Source organism: Pezoporus wallicus, unplaced genomic scaffold (assembly GCF_028554395.1).
Source record: "Pezoporus wallicus isolate ANWC-B61680 ecotype Strahan unplaced genomic scaffold, APGP_CSIRO_Pwel_v1 contig_227, whole genome shotgun sequence".
NCBI classification, from domain to species: domain Eukaryota; kingdom Metazoa; phylum Chordata; class Aves; order Psittaciformes; family Psittacidae; genus Pezoporus; species Pezoporus wallicus.
The window spans coordinates 14,506,680-14,527,660 of NW_026635704.1; the positions used below are offsets into that span (position 1 = coordinate 14,506,680).

At 40.6% G+C, this 20,981-nt stretch overlaps 1 protein-coding gene across 1 annotated transcript in view; it reads left to right on the forward strand.

Moving 5' to 3' along the window:
• The window catches only part of LOC130592966 (chloride channel protein C-like), a 75,477-nt gene that overhangs the window by 24,515 nt on the left and 29,981 nt on the right, over positions 1-20,981 (forward strand). Inside the window, exons 11-12 of the mRNA XM_057397755.1 lie at positions 764-935; positions 17,775-17,941. Of these exons, the coding sequence (XP_057253738.1) occupies positions 764-935; positions 17,775-17,941 (339 nt within the window). The remainder of the gene's footprint in view (positions 1-763; positions 936-17,774; positions 17,942-20,981) is intronic.

The following is a 20,981-nucleotide window of genomic DNA, read 5'->3' on the forward strand; positions in this document are numbered from 1 at the left end:
TGTAGCATATAGTTTCAAACTTAAACAGGAGAAGTTCAGGTTAGAGAAGTTCTTTACTGTAAGGGTGGTGAGGCACTGGAATGGATTGCCCAAGGAAGTTGTGAATGCTCCATCCTTGGTGGTGTTCAAGGCCAGGCTGGGCAGAGCCTTGGGTGACATGGTTTAGTGTGAGGTGTCCCTGCCCATGGCTGGTGGGTTGGAACTTGATGATCTTAAGGTCCTTTCCAACCCTAACTATTCCATGATTCTATGTGGCTGGTTTCAAGACTCCTGAGTTCTCTTCACAGCTTCATTCCTAGTTAGCTTTGGGCAGGTCACTGATACCTATTACTCCATTTGCCTATTTGTTTTATGGTTACAATATTTTACTTGCCAGGTGTATGGGGCACAGGTAGACTTAATTTTAAGAAATTATATAAGGCTGGATCTCTAGAATGCTTTTCTTATCTGAAATATCCAAATGTGTGTATCTGTGACCTACACTTTCAACTGTATTCCTGTAAAGTTCATTTTCATTTGGCTTTGAAGGACATTAAGACATGCTGGTAGTCCTTTTTCTTCAAGGTATGGTAAGTCTGGCAGTTTAATGCTAGTGACTGGCAATAAGTAAATGTTCAGACATATGGAGGATGCTAGAACTTTCTTTGGGAAAGGAGTCACTACAGAAAATAACAAAATTAATCTGGAATCAGCAGAATATTAGAAGCATTTTTAGAAAACACTGTCACTGGCAATAGGATTTCTCTATTTCTTCTCACTGCAGGTACACAGGAGCTTTATATGGCAGAATAATAGGTTTGATCCTTGTTTCTATTTTTGGTGTTCAAACGAACGAATATGGAGCATGGATTGATCCAGGTCTCTTTGCTGCCATTGGAGCTGCCTCCTTTTTCAGTGGTGTGTCAAGACTAACCATCTCCCTCACTGTGATAATGGTAAGTATGTTTTCAGGTATTTTTGTGGCCAAGGTTGAATTGAGCTTTCGCTGCTGTAGCGGAATGAACCACAGGTGTCCCGTGCATGTTGACCCACAAAGAAATAAATTATTGGCCTGGCTATGTCTAGCTTGTCTGAGGAGGGATTTTTTTTTTTTTCTGGGATCTTTTATTTGGGAAGTGTAAGTTTGGAAATAACACTTTGAGAAATCGGTTTGTTTTCCTATTTTTTTTTAATTTTGGGGGTTACAGAAATGGTAATAGCATCAGTGATTTACAAACAAGAAAACAGAAGATACTATCTTTCATTTCTTGGATTAAAGAAAATGTGAATTGACTTCTGTGGTGTCTGAGCGCCTGGTGCAAGGCACCTTTTTATGTTGGGGCTGAATATGGCCTTCTGGATGGAGTAAGTGAAGGATTTGCAGTAGTATAGGCAAGCAATGCAATGGGAAGCCTCCCAGGTTTCTCTGGTAAATTTATGCCTTATAGACTTCAAAATTTTGAGATTTACAGATTTACTTGGAACACATTTCATATTTCTGTTTCCTCCTCCCCTTTTATAACAGAACATTTTGAGTCAGCACTACAATGCTTTCCAGGCAAATCTCTGAAAGCTAAAGGATTTGCAAATAATACTCATAATTAGACAGGATGTTCTTTTCTCTCCCCAGTTGCAACACCTGGGAACAGTGAGTTGTAAGGTGCAGCTGGAATTCAGCTTAGTCAACAGAGAAGTGATGTTGAGGTCACAAGGGGGGAGCTTTCACCCTTCCATGGCAGGACATTCAAGACCTGTGAGTGTTACTGTGTGTGGACATTTCGCCCATGACTAAACCCAGTCTTGGCTGCCCAGCTGGTTTTGCCCAAAACAATCTCATTAGAATCTTTGCAGATGTCAGAATTCACCCAGAGTGACAAAGCCAGGATTTTCCCTCCTAGTAGGCTATTGCACAGTGTTTAATAAGTAGCTGTTTAGAGGCACTTGCTCTGAATTGAGTTTGAGTAATACATTGTATAAATTGTGTAAGAAGCATTTTTCTGATGTTTTAGCTTGAAAGGTGTTGCACGTGTAGGAAAAATTCTGAAGTAACAATAAGATTGATTATGGGAACACTCCTCTTTCAGTTTCCTTTTGGAACTTCAGCACTTACTCATCTATTAAGTATGAATGCACTTATATTTTTGTTTCTATTATTGGTTATGCATCTTTTGGAAGTTACTGTATGATTTGTTGGCCAGCTACTAAGTCTGTAAGACTGGAAGGGGGGAAAGTTAGTGCCTGAACAATAGGTACAAGTTTTCTGAGAGCCCAAATTACCACTAAAATGTAATGTTCTTTTTCCAAAGTAAGCCTGAATTTTCTTAGAATCATAGAATAGTTAGGGTTGGAAAGGACCTTAAGATCATCTAGTTCCAGCCTTGCAGTGGCTCAATACATTTTAAGTATAATTTGTAAACCATTACTTTATGGTCTTGCTGCGGATAAAAAGTCCTTACTGGCAAAAGCAGATGACTGTCATCTTCCTTAGCTTTGTGCTCATGAGGCTGTGCTTTGTTGCAGGGAAGTGAGAGGTGATTATGTGCCAGAACACTTGCTGGTCTTGGATGACAGAACTATGTTTCATTCGGCACCAGTAGAGAGAAAAAGCCTACATTTTATCAGCTTCAGTTTCTTCCTACCTTCCCCATTACCTGCACTTGTCCTTTTCTTCCAAGCACCTCCGTGAGCATGCATGTACAGCGTACACAAAACAATAGCTGGAAACTGTTAAGAGAGCTGTCAGAAACTCGGTTGAAAAGGCACTAGAAAAATTACGAGGATTGCATTGCAATGTGTTCTGAATTCCCCTAGGTGTCATGTTATTACTCTTCTGTGCCTCTTTCTGCAGAGGCAGCCTGTGTTTCAATTCATGTTCCTCCAAAATAAATAGCTGCATTGCTTGAGGAAATATTAATTTTTGAGGAGAAAAAAGGCCTTGGACATGACAATGCAAACACATAATTAAAAGGTTGTGCCCTCAAACCATAAAATGCACATATTTTTCCTATATTGTCTGATGGGTTCAAAAAAGAATTGAGAATGTTTGTTTTGGCTTTTCACACAGCCTTCCATTTGGAAACAGTTATGAATGTGGGACTTGTAGTGAACAGGTTTGTAAGATGCTTTCCTTTTTTTCTCATGGCAGACCCCACAGGCATCTGCCCACCTTTTCTGTTTTGGCTGCCTCTTTCTACCCCCCATGCTGACACTCGACCCACATCCAAACAGTAGATGTGATGATATTTTCCTTGGCAAGTACAAGGACCAGCCTTATGACTTGCCTTCCCCTGTCATGTGTCCTGAGCTTGCTGGCCTCAGGGTGCTCTAGATGTGGGAAAAGGAATAGCATCTCCGACAGTGTGTTTTGTCTCTGGGTCTCTCTGTATTTTTATCATTCCTTTTGTATTTTTCCCTCTCAATAACACTGCCTTGCAAGGGCTAAAGAGGAAAGGTGGCACTGGGCTAGCCTAGGATTAGTGTTCTTGTCCAGTATTGGTGAGGCCTCTGTGTGCAAGCTGAAAGAAGCTTGATATATACTTATTTGGATCATTTGTCCTTGGAGTTGCGTGTCTTTCTATTACACGTGACAGAAAATAGCCCTGAGCCTCCCTGCTTTCTTTCTTCCTCTGTTCAAACAGAATTAAAGCAGTTTATTGGCCTAATTAATTTCTCCAGTAAATCTCTTCTGATGGATATGGGGAATGCAATTAATTCCGAAAAGGTTAAGACTCAAAACCCTCCTCTGAGTGTGAAACACTGAAACATCAGGCTTTTGACAGATGCAGACTGAAGGAGAAAACAGAATATTCCTCAGGATTTGGAAGAGGAAATGCAATGTCGTTATATAAACCAAATGGAAATGTCTGTAGAGGATTAAATAGCCTAAGGTCTGTCCTTCAGTCTCTTGCTAATGGCGGGTGTGGCTGCTGTGAATGAGTGGTTTGTGCTAATGGGCATGATGTTAGTACTGAAAGAAAATGACCATATGATGGTGGTTCAGAGCCTTATGAAAAGTTGCTTGTTGATGTCTGTCCAAGTCTGCAATGCAGCAGAAATAACAAGCTGTATGTAAAATCATCTGGTTCATAAGGCAGTATTGAAGGCTCAGGGATCAGGATTGTGCGTTCTGCTCTCTGATGACTACATCAAGACAGACACACTGTCAGAGGGTATGTAATAAACTACACTGCTCTATGTGGCCACTGTCCTATAGTTAGGGAGTTTGGTGTATCTGTTATACACACTGCATTAATAAATGAAAATGAACATTTATTTTTTGCATAGTTGTAATGTATACTTCTGACATGCTTCACAGCAGAGTTGGAGGTCATTTGAATAAGCGCAATAAAATAACTGTATCAGCAGGTAGTAACAGTGAAACCCCAACCTCTCTCCTCTTTCTGTATTTCTTCAGTACTTCTAATTTAGGCAAAATGTGCTTACCTCAAATTACAGGCAGGATGCATTGTTGCAAATTCTGTGGCTGCCTTTCTCACTTCCTTATTCATAAGAAGTTTAAGTAGAGCATTGGCTGTGGACAATTACTGTAGGTATGGCAGACGTTATTTTACAGATGTTATGTGAGAATACAGCACAGACAGCAATCCAATCTGACTGACTAGAGGGAAGCTACAAAAAGAGCAGAATGGTGATACATGAAGTTTGGAAAATAAGCACAAGACTTCTAGAATATATGTAAAATCTGCTGGGTCTCCAGTGCAAGTTTTCCACGAGAGAGCTGTGTTGCTCAGTGGTTGTAGGGTGCAAGATGCTGCATTTCCAAACCATTTGCAGTAATGATGATGCAGGCAGGAAGGGTGGTTTTGAAAATGCTAAGTCAAATATAAATTCTGAATCTTTCCTTGTTGAGTGGAGGTGTCAGATAATATCTCATAGCTGGTGCTTGAAGGCCAAACAGCGGAAACAATCCTGGCTGCTCATGGCATTGCTTGTCTGTGTTGCAGCTAAAGAGACCGTCAGGGGGCCAGGAATTCTTACAGATTTAAATGAAATTTCTCCTGAGTGCGGCTTGATCTAATGGGTGGCAGTTCTGTTCTACAGGCAAAATTGGCTAAACCACATTAACTGGACAACAATTTGTTATTCATTGGGCATGGATTAAATGTAAATGTTAATGGGTGTCACTTCTATGATTTCTTTTTGTTTAATGGATGCAAGTAAATCTGTACAGCTGTGCCTTTCAACATGCTGGGTGTAGTTGGATAGTGTTATTTTCCACTTCAGCTTCTTCTGCTGTGGTGTTGGAAAGCCACAGGCTGGGGGCCAGGAGACATATTTGGGTCTTGGTTGGTACCCGGTTATACCTTTAAGCATTTCTGTGAATTTCCTTGCTCACCTCTGCAAATTATTAGTATTGTTCTCTTTTGAGTGATTTTGAGGGGCATGTAATTAACTTCCATGCTGCTTTTTATTTCTTTTTTTTTTTTCCCCAAGATCTTTAAAGTTTAGAAGCAGAGAGTGTTTTAGTAGAAATGCTCAGTTGCCATTGAGCTGCTTTGACTGTGATGTTTGCACATCTGTCAGAACATGAATAACCTTTGCTCAGTTTTCAGTTCCAGTTCGCCTGCTGCCTCCTGTTACCTGCCACTGTTTCACTTGGCTGCTTGCAGGGCAAGGTGTCCCTGAGAAGGGAGGAAGGATGGCTCTGGTGGTGCATGTGTTTCTCCTCCCGTGAAACAGCAGTGTCCATTTGCCTTGGGCAGCCTTCACCTCCACTGGGTGGACTTTTTGCTTTTCCCTCTTCCCTTCTGCTCCTTGAGCAGGCCCATAAGGACAGAAGCAGCTGATGGTATGAAATGGCTGTGGTGCTTGGCCATTCCCTAGGGGTTGTCTCCCTCTGTTTTATGAGTGCCCAGGACTGATGTGTAGGCAAGGAGGCCAGCCTGCAAAAGGAGGGTGTTATTCAAGGAGGTGCTCCTCCAGAGCTGGTAGGACTTAGAAGTGCAAAGGGCCTTCAGTGCAGCCCGTGCCTTATGTGGGACTTGTTTGTGTACTTGCAGTTTTCTCAGATCTTTATCTAGTAAGAGAAGGCAACAATAAAAATACCCTTTAAACAGCTGACTTTAGAACACAGCTGAAGTGCACATGCCTTTCTGTAAGGCATAGTTTGCACCTAGGTTGCCTTACTTTTTTTGCTAGGTTACTAAACGGACAAAATAAGCACTTGCACAAAACTGGGCTTGTGTACTGGTGCCCTTCTTGTTCTTCCCAAATGGAACAGCAGCTGACAGCAAAGCAACAGGGCTCAAGAGCTGTGGCACTGTTCTGCTGTGTGCTTAAGAACATGGAGGCTATTGGACTTTGGTTCATGACAGCTCTTCAGGGCAGGTCTTACAGCATAAGGAAGCAGGGTACTTTGCAAGACTCAAACTAAATGATTTAATCAGTCTTTCTGGTCTTAAAAGAAATCAGTCTCATTTTTTGGCACATAAAATGTGGTGCAACATCTGATTATTTGAAAAGAAGGAAGTTTCCTTCCAAACTAGTAATGCCATCCAAAGTGTGATCCTTTCCTGGATAAAGATCATAGTTTGCTGACTTGTGAGGGGAAGATGTCTCTGAGTGCTGAGTATGCTTTTGGTGTACCAGCAAGCAGGAGAACAGTCTGATTCAAAATACACAACTTTCTGTTTACATGAACAAATAAGTCAAATAAGATCAGTATGGTCTTATGGTCAATACAGCAAAATGTTCTTCAGTGCCTAGCTTTGTGGTGGGAGAGAAAAAAGCATGGAAATCTGCAGTAGCTTGTTTTTTCAGCACCACCTTAGTTAGAATAGTTTCAAAAAGTTCCCTTCTACTCTATTTTTGACTGAAAATGAGGCCTCCAGATTTGGTTCTACAATATCCTTGGACATTTCATTGAAAATCCGAACATCTGAAAAATTGAAATAAAGCAAAAAAAAAAAATGTCTTGCTATAGTCTTTGTTGTTTCATGTTAGCATTTTTCTGTAAGGAGTGAAGTATTTCTCATGAAACACCAGAGACTTTCGTTGTATGTTTGAGGAAGGAGAGGGTAATACACGGTGCACTGTGGGAGACGTAGTTTAATCTGAGAAACCAAACTGAATCCAAGCTTAAAATTCTCTAGAGATGTCAAAATAGCATTCCAAATGGAAGCTTTCTGGGTTTTAATCTAAAAAAATTACTGCTGTACAGGGATGATAAACAATTTGTCAAGTCACTGGGACATTCCATAAAAAATATATGCTTGTAGGGAAAACCAAAAGAAATCCCTTTTTTCTTCTGGATGGTAGCCTTGTGAACCCAGCCCAAGAAAGTCAGAGCAAGTCTCCTCTGATTCATTCATTCATCATCTGTAAAGAAGAGCTGCAACTATGGGACAGTTGGTTAGTCTGTAGGCAATTCACAAATTAGAAGAGAATCCAGCTTTATCTCTAATATAGCTGTTTCAGCTTTGGCATCAGGGTTTTATCAGTAAAACAAACAGACATGACTGAATTGTACATGGATTCAATTGGCACTGAACTTTCAGAAAGTTCAGTTGTGCATCTGAAATACTGAAACTGAGACTGCATCTCTGTTTTGAATACACACATTGGAAATGAAGTTGTAATGTGAGAAGATAACATTTTTATATAATCATTTTTCTGTCTGTAGCTTTCAGTAGCTTTAAAGGTATTTTATAAGTAAACCCATCTAGTGTATTACAGCATACTATTGTACATTTGGGACATGTAATACAAACCTTAATGAAAGTTCATGAGAATTTAATGTGCAGAAGTTATTTTTAGTTCACAGTATCTTATCTGGTTTTAATTTTTTTTAATTACAGAATGCAATTGGGCTCTCTTATGTACTAGTTCTTTGCCAAATTTAATTTGTTTCCAAATTAAAAACATTTTTCGGTTACATTGTCATGAAAAGCATCAGAAACCATTAAGTTGTGTTATATTTTTAACTTTAAATCCATCACAATGTTTCCAACAGCATTTTTTTTCCCCTCCCAAATTTTGAGAAAATGATTTATCTCTGGGACAAAAGCTACCACAATAAGCCTATCTCTTTTGTCTCCAGCCTGAGGGGTTTATTATCATCTTGAATTAAAAACCCCATGTAACCGGGTGCTCTAATGAATGGGGGCTCAGGGCCAGGAATCCCTGTTTGATTATAGGGCCCAGCTGAAACAGGAGCAAGTGGTTACACAACCCAGCATCTGCTGGGCTGGACATGGGCTGTCAGTGGGAAGGAAGCTCCTTCTGTAGGTCCTGAGAGAGGCAAATCCCTGAGGAGGCGCACAACCTCCTGTCTGCTCAGGACAAGCAGAACAACGTGTTTTGTCATTGCAGTTTCAATGTTTTCCCTGGTTCTCTTGAAAAAGAATAAGACAGTCCAGGATGCACATGCTGGTGGTGGGAGTGCTGGTGAAAGGTGTCGTGCTGTTGTGAGCAAGGCTGAATGGAGACAGGCATGAAAGGAAAGCCATGAAAGCATGTGGAAAATATTAGCATTGCAGAAATGGTAGCTGGTGGGTCCTGTCCTAATGCTGGCTCTTGCCTCATTTTGAAATATGAAAGAGTAATGATGGAAAGAACGCTTTGGTGCCTAGTGGCTGTGTCTCAGCAAGCTTGCAGAGCCAGACCTGAGCTGCCTTCCTGCATCTCTAAAGAAAACACCCCAAACTGGCAGTGATGCACAGGTGCTTGGCCGTGCTGAGTTGTGCAGCAGTGGGTGACTTCTGCAGTTGCTGGTACGCCTTGTGAAACAGCAGTGCCTGGCTTTAGAAAAGACAAAGTTGCTATTGAGATAGCTGGAGTGGAGTTGTCTGGTGCTTTGGATCACACAGCATGAAGACTGGCCTCGGATTACTGTGGTTATACTGCTCCCATCTCGCACTGTTCCTCAGCCTGACCCTTGTTCAAAGAAAAGAAATTTATTTGGAAGGCTCAAGTTGTACTTTTCCCTTTCTCCTCCGTGTTCAGCAGAGTGTGTGCAATGCTTGGGAGGGAACAGGCAAAGACGGACTGTAAAATTTAATACATCTTTCACAGTGCACTTTGGCAGCACAGGCCTTCGAAGATCTGTGATTGCGCCTTCCTCTGACTTGTTCAAGATGGAAGTGTGTGAAAGGGACATTGGGCTCATAGAGGAAACATAGCCTGGTGCTCTGGAGAGAAAATTGTAAGCAGCACACAGCTGCCTGCTGGGAGAGCCATTCCTATGTAAGAAAATAATACAGCTCATGACAGGTCGTATCAGCATCCGTCATGCTGCGCTGCTATAGAAAAGATTTTGAGAGAAGATTTTGACCCTTGCTTTAGAATGAGTACACATGTATGTGTTCTGGATGAGGAAGCACTTTTTTGTGCTGCTGTTTAATAACGTATGTACTATGGAGGCCTTATCAGAAAGGCAGGAAGGTGTATGTGCCCACTCAACAGTCAGGTTTAAATTCTTTTTTCCTTAAATGCTTAGAACCAGTTCAGTACAGTTACTCCATCGGGGTTGCTCAATACTGAACCTAGCTTTGGTAAGGATTCTCTGCGTGGCCACAGTCTTCATTTTAACTCCACAGGAGTGAATGCCACATGGTTGATTTTCCATGTGATTTTGGTGGGGAAAGGAAACTCTTTTGCAGAAGCTGGGACAAATATGTAGTATTCAAGGATTTTCACATGTTTCCTTGGAAGAGGGCAGAGGAAACGCTTAGTTATTTGGAAACTCATTTGGCAGGTTCTTTCCAGTGCTGGGCTGTTCAGTACATCAGCCCATCACACACTAAGTACTTCAGGGCTCACTTAATGTTCGCGACTACACCTGAGATAGTTAACAGAAGTTGTTTTGACAGGGCCTAATTTTCTATTACTAAGCTGCCTCATTTTTTTCTAATGAAGAGTTTAAACACTAGTCAAAACAGTTTCCCAAAATCTCCAAGCCTACAGTTATTTCTAACAGGGTAAGCCTTCACCCTGCTTACATGGCCTGTCAGGAGGAACCCATTGTGTTTAATGGTATATTTAACATTATTTCAGAACGTGACTGCAAGGGTTGTCACCTTTTTACAAGGAAGGGTAGATTCAGAGTAATGTTGTACTGACCCTAGTCTTACTCAAATAAATCCCCAAATAATTGGAGTAACAACGCATAATCAGTAATTGTAACAATGCATAATTAGTAAACTTTAAATAGATGAAGTCCTACTATTTTCTGTTGAATTTGTTCCAACTAGGGGAAGAGCACCCTGTGTTTTTTGGCAATAGCATGGCTGGAAAATGAAATAAGTGAAATAATACTCTTGTGGAGAAGGGGCTGGTGAGCAGTTTCAGAGCCTCAGGTTTCGTAATACACTTCTTTAAGAATCTGGAAGCTCGGTGAAAGAACAAACAAACCTATGCTCTTTTTGACACCAACAAGCTTTTTTTTTGTAAGTTTTCTGTTCTGAAATTTAAGGTCTAATCTCTTACTGAAGTTAAAGATGAAATGAGGTTTGCATCCTGTGGCATAGAGCATTTATCAAATAGCCTCCATAAACCCACTGTGCAGTCTGAAGTTGTCTGTAGTCATGGGGCTCTTTCTTCTCCAATCTTTTCTAAACCTCAGGAGCTGGGGCCATGAGAGTCATAGCATTCTATAAATGTTTAGCACTGCTTTTAGCACTGCTTAAATATGACAGCGAGTCATTGCAGTTGTTTATCTTATTTAAAAAATAGTCATGAGTAATTACTTAGAGAATTCTGCAAAATCGTGGCTTAAAAAAGTACAAGGTTGCTTAGCTGGGTTATTATACAGTACAGTATTTGTTTTGAAAAGATTTAATACATGAGCCTGCTGAATGTTTAGGCATATTCAGCAGTGCACTTAGACGATGCTGCTATTTTTATTAATAGAAGGATCACTTGACACAATACGCACCGGTGTTACTGTCCTGAGACATGGATTTAGACAGCTTTGAAACCTCCTTCTGGATTTTTTTGTCTGCTGCGCTTGTGAGATAAAGAGATGGATTACCAGAAAAACACTGATATATATCTTTCCAGGGGATCTTGGCAAGAGTCACTGCTATCACCTATACTGTTTCCGATATCACTTGCATCCACTGCCTTAACCTGTCAAAACAGGTGTATTTATAGGCCTGGAGGGACTGAAACAAGCAATCAAGCATTTACATAGCATCTTCCATCCAAGTTCCCAAGGGCTGAGGCTCAAAGTATTTTGATATGTTTCCAGGGATTACTTAGCTGTGCTGGGTATTTCTATGTTCTCTTTAGCAATCTGCTGCTGCTGTACTACATATTGGAATTAGAGAAAATTTTTCTATTAACAAGGAAATTGTCAACAAAATGCTGGTTGGCTTCAGAGAAACTGGCACAAATATTTAAATCCACGTCAGAGAAAACTGGGACGAGATTTCACTGAACATTGCGAATTAAGGTAAATGAAGAATCAGTCTGTGAGTATGATTAATTAGAACTTCTTTGCTTAAAGAGAATAAGCACACACCCTGTGCTGAGATATTTTTTCGTGCTATGTCTTGGCAGTAATTAAGCTTTAGGGTGTTAGAGGCTGCCTACTCCTTGTAATGGCCTGGAATAGTTAATGGGGTTGAGCTCTGGAAGAGGAAGAATCCCACTAATTGTGCAATCCTCCTGGCACTGGGGTTTGGCAGGACGTCCTCACAGTGAACCTACGCTGGGTGTGCCTCCCTTTGTAGAGTGTGATGCACAGCTTTGTGTGCCTGAGGCTGCAAGAAATAATCATTTTCAGCAGTGTAAGGGAACTTGAATGCATATTTTTTCAGGGCCAGCATTACAATTGTATCTTTTTAGGAGATTTATGTTTACTGTATTGCAGCATCCCACTTCTCCAAAAATTTCCAGCAGTGATGGTGATGAGCGGTAAGGAGATACAGTAAAGGGAGTTTAGTTAATGGATGTAGTCCTAGGACAATAAAGGATTTCTTTAAAGGTGAAGTGCACAGGAAAGGAATATGTTTTACTTAGTTTTAAAGTGAGAGATTAATGAAAGTTCAGAGAGGGAGTGTTCAGCTGGATCGATACGTGAAGAAGGTGCCTCTTTTGGCATGATCCCAGATGAAAATAGTGGACCATGATAAAGGCATTTCACTTCATAGTTTGTAAGGACATTATTAAGTGGGAAGTAAAGTGACTCAAGTGTTCAATGCACAGGTTGATAAGGGCCAGCAGATCTTAATCCAGAGATTAAGATAATGGAAAAGCAGATCTGCATTGTTTATGAAATGGCTGTGACAATACAAATCACTAAATCCGGGAGACATTATTTCTACAAACTCCTATCCTCAAGAAAGCTGCATGAACAGCTCTTTTACTGCTGTGAATAGGGAATTGTTCTCTTCTTCCCTTCTTTACGTCAAGCAATCAGCTTGCAACCTTGCTGGCATTTGCTCCAAGAAAAAAATGATCAAAAGCTTTCTGCTGGCTACAAGCCCCACACCCTTTGGAAATGTTCTGTTGATTGTGAACAAGTTGTTTTTTCTTGCTGTCTTTAATCAATAGTGAGAAAAATTTCTAATGAGAGATGTTCTGCTTGTGAGAGAAATGAAAGGTGTTTTCCTGGGGGACTTTGTTCTCTTCCACAAGATCTGGTGGCATGGAGACTAGGAAACTGCCCAGAGCTGATGTTTTGTGCCAGCTGCAGCCTCAACTCCAAAAACTATTGGGTTTGGCTGATAGTACCAAGACTTCATGTCCCTTCCCATCCACTCCCTTTTTAAACTCTCAGACATATTGTGTTGTAACTTTGTTCATCAGCTGCTAGATTTTTGCCAAATGTTTTTTCAAAGTTTGCTTCTACCAAGGAGGATGATCTTTATGTCACTGGAAGGAAGGAGATTTTGTCTTTTGTTTCTTCAGTTTGCCAGGCAGCTTTTCTGTTTGAGCAAATTTTGAAAAATGAATTAAACTACAAAATAAATATTTTTATTTTTCTTTTTTATAGGCCCTCTCTCCTGCATTTGTCACTGTGGGCTGCAAGAGCAAGAGTGTTCTCTTGCTAAATGGCTTTTCAGTGGAATATAGAAAACCAATTTGCACTACGTAGCTGGCTGATGATGTCTTTTACATTATTGGCAATATTAAGGGTTCAGGGAACATTCACTGTATCAGCAGCCTTGCGTCTAATGAGGCCACTTGGACTCTGTTATCTGAGCTGGAGTAAAACCTTTGAAACATGTTAGCCACAGTTTGATTGAAAAGTGGGGGAGGGTTTTTAACAGTGAGCTTTAAGTAAACTGCATGTTTTTGAATTTCCTGAGCAGCTGCCTTTCTCCCTTTGATGTACTGTGCCTGGTGATGCTGTTAACGAAATGCATAATTATGTGTTATATAATAAAACAGGGCTAACATGAAGGTGCCTAATAGATTATAATGATGTGGAGGCCAGAGAAACTCAGGACCATGGGGGCTGTTGAAAAGTGCCTCGGGTGACAAAGAAGATATTTAAAGAGGTTTGAATAACTGTGCTAATAAATTAATTGTGGTCTCTGTGTGTGTAAACGACATTTTTCAGGATTCTGTATATAGAGAGAATATTGAAAAAAATATATAGGTGCAATTTACTAGGCTGCTGATGTATGAAGTGTCAGCGCCGAGTGCTTCCAGCGCCTATTAGCACTGCTGGCTTTGCATAGACGGGTGCCCTAGGCAAAGACATTTTTGGCACGGTCTGCTCTGCCCGTAGGATCAAAAGGGAAAAAAAAAATAAATCTGGCAATATGCACAGAAAGTAAATTGCATCCCAAAGAGCAGCCCCTAAAATGTAGGCTTGGAACAAATATCAATAAATGAAGCATCACATTTAATGGCTGAAGAGTTGTAGGCATTTGGTGGCTGCCCCCAACTTCCTCTCTTCCTTTCTCTGTTTTTGTCACCTTTATTTTATCTGTCCCTCTGCAATACTGTGTATAATTTGCTCCTTTCTTGGATTCTTTAGGAACTGGTTTGAACAGATGGGTGCTTTTAAAGGAGAGGCTGCCTAACGTTCCAGCCCTGGACCACATTTGTATCCTAATGGTGCTGGGCTGTTACTGCGCTTTTTTGGCTGCTGTTCTGGGCTTACGAGGGCCTGTCTGCTGAGAGAATTAGTATGCAGGGAGCTCCAGCGTGAATTTACAGCCTGCTAGTTACTTGGCACTAATTCCCTGGGTGGATGCTTCTAGTACCTACTAAGAGCGCTTTTGTACAGGTTAGCTTTAAGAGTGCTTTCTTGTGAGTTAGGTGGGCTCCTTTTTGAAGGTGGAGTACGTTGTTTTTCACTTCCCAGGCACCAAGGGTACCCAAACAGGCAGTTAGTGCAGAGTAGCTAATATGCAGTAAATTCACACCCAAGTTCACTAACTTCCTTCTGCAGCTGAGTCCCCAGGCTCTGCACTTTGTCTCTCTCAGCAGGGAGCAGATGGCCCTTCTCTAAACAGGGAATACTAATATAGCCTGATGAAGAGCACAAATACGTGTGTGTCGGTTTGCGTGTGTCAGTATGTTTGTATAAGATGACTTGAATATGTCACAGTTCTTGGATTAAGTTGTGCTTCCTAGATTTTTATCCAGATACCCTAATGAGAACTTTGCTGCTGCTTTACCATCATCCTTCTCATTAATGGACTTGGGTTTTAGCAACAGGTTTTGATTAATTCTTCTGTTTTCTTTAGCAGCAAGGGTGGCATACATTTTCTTACATGAGTGACTGCATCTTTGTGTTTGAATCTCTCTTTGATGAGATTACCTTTCCCGGCATTTCTTATTGGATCGCTGGAGATTCTTCTTGTATTTCATATGCTTTTATAGCTAATAAATGTTCTTCCAAAACTTGAGAACCCCCAATAAGAAGGAAATAAGGTTTTCTCTTGTTTTCCAAACACTTGGATGTGAATTCAAGACAATTTTTATATAAAACTTTTGCTTTATCCTGGGCTTCAGAAATAGCTTGATCTGTAATTAGTGTACAGGTTCACCCTATCTTGGAATCACAGAATCATAGAATGGTTTGCAGTGGAAGGGACCTTAAATATAATCTAGTTCCACCCCCCCTTGCCATGGGCAGGACACCTTCCACTAGACCAGGTTGCTCAAAGGCCTACTCTACTGGCCTTGAACACTGCCAGGGATGGGGCAGCTACACCTGGAGGCCACATAATGGGTTAAATACGCGAAATTTTCTTGATATAAAAATATGTATATATTTTTTAATATCTAAAAATATATTTTATAAAATTATAAATTATTTTATCCAATTTCCATGCTCATGCTTCAAATATGTCATTGCTTTCTAAGTAATCTGCAGATTTTCTTTGTTTTTTGCTCTGTTTTTTGCCTGTTTCCAGGAAAAATTTCATATCACAAGAATTGCTTCTCCTGTTTCCATCTGCAGTAAGAGTTCAGGACACCTATATCAGCTCTATTTCAGCCAAAGTTTAAATTCACTTACATACAAAAGATATTGCTCAAAATGCTTTTAACATGTCTTTCCTTAATGACCTCAGCCATAGTAGCCTGCCAAGGATAAACAGCATTTCTGCTCGGCAGGAGTTAACTCTTGGAAGCAGTGAAGTCCAATGTGAACCCAGAGACACTTGCTCCAAGTTTTCAGTGTGCTGCTGTAAAAAGCAGCAATCCCACCCCCCACAAGATCCCAGCACTCAGAAGGGCTGCAGGGCTGGAGAAAATCAGCACAAGCCTCGCAGTTTCTCAGCAGGAGATGTAAAATGCTGATGAATGTTTGCCACAATAAAGGATGAGGGCCTGGGCCAGGCCAGCTTGACTGTTCCCATTAGAGGACAGGAGGGTAGGTGGAAGGGATAAAATGGGATGAAAAACAAGGATGGGAGCCTGGAAAGCCAGGCTTTGTTTCTTGCTGTTCTGGAGATATTCTGTATAGGTTAAAGCAATCACTTGAGAGTGTTTTTCAGAGTCTGAGTCTCAAGAGTTTTTAAATTTAGCATGCTTTTATAGCTTTTTAGAGTGTTTTAATATTAATTTTTAATGCTGATTTTATTCTGAAAGAGTTCCTCATATCCAGATACTTTAAAAAAAACCTTAAAAGGAATCCACAATAAAGGAGTCTCCATCTCTGTGAACGAGTTGCAGCAGATATGATGAAGCAATTCTTAAAATCCCACAGTTACTCTTTCAACCAACATATTCCTGGTGTTTTAAAATAAAACAGTTGAATCCTAGGTTTAAAGGGGCATTCAAAGAATGCTGTGGTGTTATTAAAAATCCCTGGCTATGTCCAGGCAGAAAGGACAGTTGCATGACCCTGTCATACATGGTTGATCGGTCGTGCCATATGAGTCCCTTGTTGGGATATACTGTAGATCATTCTGGATGTTATCTCTCCAAACCCAGAACACAGACAGAAGGAGGGTGAAAGTATGAGCCGGATAAATTTGCTACAGCTTATCGGACAGAAATGTGCTTATTGGAATTTTTTGAATGTAGATTCTTGGAGTACTTAACAATCTCTAGCTAGTGACGTCTATTAAATGGCAATGTGCTTCAATTCACTTTGAATTGGAGAGAAGTTTCTGGGCAAAAGCCTCTTAGTGTTACAAAGAAAGTTTGCTTATTTAATCCCAGGATAATATCCCTTTTTAACAGGATGCAATGGTAGGGAAAATAGTTGGGATTGAAAGGTGTTAGCAGTTTTTACTAAAACTTGTTGTTAAGGTAGCATGAAGAGAGTATTTCCATGCATTCATTTTCACTTTGAAAAATATTTGACATTATTGTGAGTTGAGCATAAACATTACTAAGTGCATTCACGTTACTCCTTTGTGTATGAGGATTCACTCTGAACCCTTTATTCAAAGGCGGTTGTATTGATGTGCTTTGTTAAGTAAGTCGCTGCTGCCACAGTCATTAGACATTTGTAGTAGTAAGTCAAGTGAACTCAGTCTACCTTCGTGCGGCATTGAGCTGATAGTACTGTTGTGGTGGCTGTGTCCAACCATGGAGGCAAAACCAAGCAGCTAAAGGGGGATAAAGTATTAAAACATGCTACATTCTTTGTCACTCATCTGACTGTACCCTCACTACATAGGGATAAAGTGCAAGTGTACTTAGGAAAGATGGTTTAGGTGAGATACCATGCTTTGTGCACGTTTCTCTACAACCAGCATTGCAGGGCTACCGTCATAGATTTGCGATCATACAGACAGGAATGCCTGCACCATGCCTTGCACTACTGCTGAATGTTGTTCAGCATGGTAGCTGTGTGATGTTCCTGCTGCTTGATCTCCAGAGCCGGACTTCTGCTGAAAGCTTCTTGTTCCCTTTTCTGGCATCCTTCAAGGCAATGTTTGTACAAGGAGTTTGTTCTGTCAGGAAGCAGCAGTATGGGAAAGCAATTTTGTATCTCCTGAGCTCAGCAAGAAAGAAAAAAAATATTTGGATCTGTTTGCATTTTTTAATATTTGTCACAATGCCAAGCTATTTTAAGCAATCTGGCTACTCCATCTCTACTTACCCTCCTCTGATACTTCAAAATTATCACAGGCCACCTGAAATATGGGAATCAGATGTGAGTTTTAATGTAAGTGCAGTACTTCAAGCTGATAGGAACGGGAGGGGGAGCTGTCACTGCATCAGCCAAGCCCCTCTAGTGGAAGTGTTGATTGATTACTTTACCCCTGGGAAAGGAGGGGGAGCGCCCTTCCACTTTTAGCAGAGTGAATTGCTTCCCATTCTGTCGTGAAAGAAGTAGGTAGTCCTGTGCAACCGTTGTTATCATCTCCAGGTATATGAAAAATGGAAAGTCCTTTGTTCTGTTTTCTCCTTAGGTAGAGATCACAAATGATGTCCAGTCCTTGCTACTGATAATGCTGGCTGTCATGGTGGCCAAGATGGTTGGTGATTTGTTCAACACATCCCTGTACAGCTCTCTCCTAAAGCTGAAGTGCATTCCCTACTTGGATGTGGAACCTTTTGTCTCTCACAGGAGAAAATGGTGAGGTCTCTTACATTGTTGATCTCTAAGTTTCCTGCGTCATATTCTGTACAGAGACTCTGTGGTTTCTCTGAGACCTGGAGTTTGGAGGGTAGGAGGAAGGAGACCCTGATCCTGAACAATGTCCCCACAGTGTGATGTGCTGTACAAATAGAGCAAAAGAGTCTCCCTTTCTCTTCAAGATTATGGTAGGATCTGAATTACCAACATTACCAGAGCATTGAGAACAGCAAGTGCTCTATAACGCCAACTTGGATGCTGTTAATTAGTAGCACAGTTGGTCCAATGGAGAATGTAGTAGAGACTTTCACAGTTAGGACTCTGCTCTATCACATCTGCTCGCAAGAAACACAGTAACAACAACAGAGTGTGTAGAGTCCCTGATGGTGAAGTTTGCCTTACTCAACCTCTAGATGACTAGTCTGGGTTTCCTGTCTGTTTAGTATTGTAAGATGTATGTTTTCAGACAGTGATTCCTACCATCCAATGGTAGCAATCTAAGGCACACAGGGTGTCTTCTGGAAATACTTGCACTGACTATAAACTAAATGAATAGCTTGGGCAAAAAAATACAGTTTGTATTCTTTAATTTATATTAATCCAACCTGTCCTGTGTATCTTCTAGTGTGTATCCAAAACCTGAGTCTGTTCACGGGCATTCATAACCAGTAATAAGAACCATTTCCTCTCTTAAATGTAGGTTTGGGATCTACATTTACCTGTAGGTAGTGCAAAATCTGTGCTATTGTCTTCTATACAATAGCCACAAAAATGCTGATTCTTAATGGTATTCTCTGGGAATGAACTAGGTAATGTGGTGAAGAAATAGAAGGAAAAATTAAGTCAGTTATTTACCATAGAAAGACTTATTGTTTTCCTCAAGGCATATTTGGGTAGTAGATAACCACAGCCAACACTGCTTGCAGGACACTTTAGCTGTCATTTCTCCCAGTATTGAGGTCTACTGGACAAACCTCTTTGTTTCAAGTGACACTTTAGGAGAATAAAATATTGGTAACCCATTCTGTCCACACTTCATAACTTTCTCCAAATGTAGCCATATCTGAAAGTTTTTAGCAGGCATATTGAATGCTGGGTATAATCTAACTGTATTTGACATGAGAGGAAAAAGAGCCAGCAATGTGGTAGGAGGAAATAAAAACAATCTGTGACAGTATGGATGGCTTCTATATGTACCATGGCAGATAAAACAGAGGGGAAGAAGCCATAAAATTTTCCATGGTATTCCAATTAGATGTCAAGTCCATGAAAAGAATTATAGCTGCCTTCCTGGTTCAAAATAAGGTCCTATTCACTTGAAGAACAATTATATGTATATTGATATATATATAAAATTTCATTTCCCTCCCACTCCTTTCTCTTTCCTCTCCAGTAACATTAAGGAAAGTTCCTGGATAACTTGGTCATCAGATATACTGATACTCTAAAGCAAAATACATGGTGTCACAGCTTGGTAAAGGTTTTTATGGCTAGACAATTTACAGGCTGCCAAGTTTTAGTCTAAATCCTTTTAGACCTAGTCTGAATAGGCTGATACACATCTGAACTGGCTGATGTAGTGGCTAAGACACTCTCCATCATACCTGAAAAGTCTTGGCAGTCCGATGAATTCCTCAGTGACTGGAAAAAGGGAAACTTCACACCAGTTTATAAAAAGGATGAAAAGAAGGACCCCAGGAACTACCAGCCAGTGACCCTCACCTTTGTGCCAGAAAGATCACAGAACAGATCATGCTGGAACCTATGTTGAGGCTTTTGGAAGGCTTCAGCCTAACGTGCAGTCTTTGTACGAATTCCAGAAACAAAGATCCTATTAATTTACCTAGTATGAAAATACACAGTTTGAGACAAGACAGTTAAAAACCCCCAAACAAGTAGTCTCTGTATGTGTTTCCTTATCTCTGTTTCCTCATCACTTCTGAGCATCCTTGAAACTTGAGTCAGAATTCTACAAAAAGGTGCCTGCCATGACTTTTCTTTCCATGTGTTTTCCCTGTGGACCAAGATTTCTCATTTGTTTTCTCTCTGACCAGTCCTGCAGCTACCAAGATGCTGTGGGAGCCTGCCTATCTGCTTCTCTAGTCTTTTTTACAATCTCAGAGTGACCACCCAGAGTATGTGAGGCTCTGCTCTTTTTAAGTTCCATTTATTTCTACACTTCTGAAGTATTTTTATCTTTAAGTGCTTACACCCAGATATCATTTTGCATAAGCTAACCTCTTTCTCTGGTTGTGTCAGCTTGGTTGGGGGTTTGCAACCACGTTGCTGCTCTGGGAAACTGCAGCTGACACGGTTATGTGTGTGGCAGGTTCTACATCCTCTTTGCTCAATATTAATTATTCTGTGAGATCACAAAATATATAAACTGTGCATTGTTGCGTTCCCCAAATCATAACAGGGACAGGGGTCAGCTGTGTGGGAACTGGTAGCTAGCATGTGTTTATAAACAGGTGATAAATTATGTTTGTGTATGCAGAGTGAAAGATTTGGGTAACTAACAGCTTGCTTAAACACCATAGAAATGCCATATAAATTGGAATCCTTCTTCAATTGAAACTTGAAAGGCCTTTGGAAAACAATGCCTGGTTGGTAGCAGGGAGGAAAAAGGAGAAGCACAAGAGAACGCATGTTTTTATGTCCTCAGTACTCATATTGTTAGAGAGAAAGTGCAGATCTTTTCTTCGCTAGCTCTTCATCTTCATCAGAATGAGAAGACCTTCTGTATTTCATCATTTGTTGATTCCTTTTAGAGGAATGGATAACATTCCCAGGCAGAAGATGTGCTAGACACTGACCTGAGAAAATAGCCTTTACATGAACAGCGTTGGGGTGGCAATAAGGTCCAGATCCACAAACCAGTTTAACTCCTAGCTGATGTGGAAATCAGTGGGTACATTAAGAAAGAGGCTAATTTAGGTACATGCTTGCTATGAAGACACCTCTATGAAGACACATGAAACTGGTGAAGTGAGGCCTAGATCCTCAGTGGTATTTCACTACCCAATTTTTATTTAGGCAC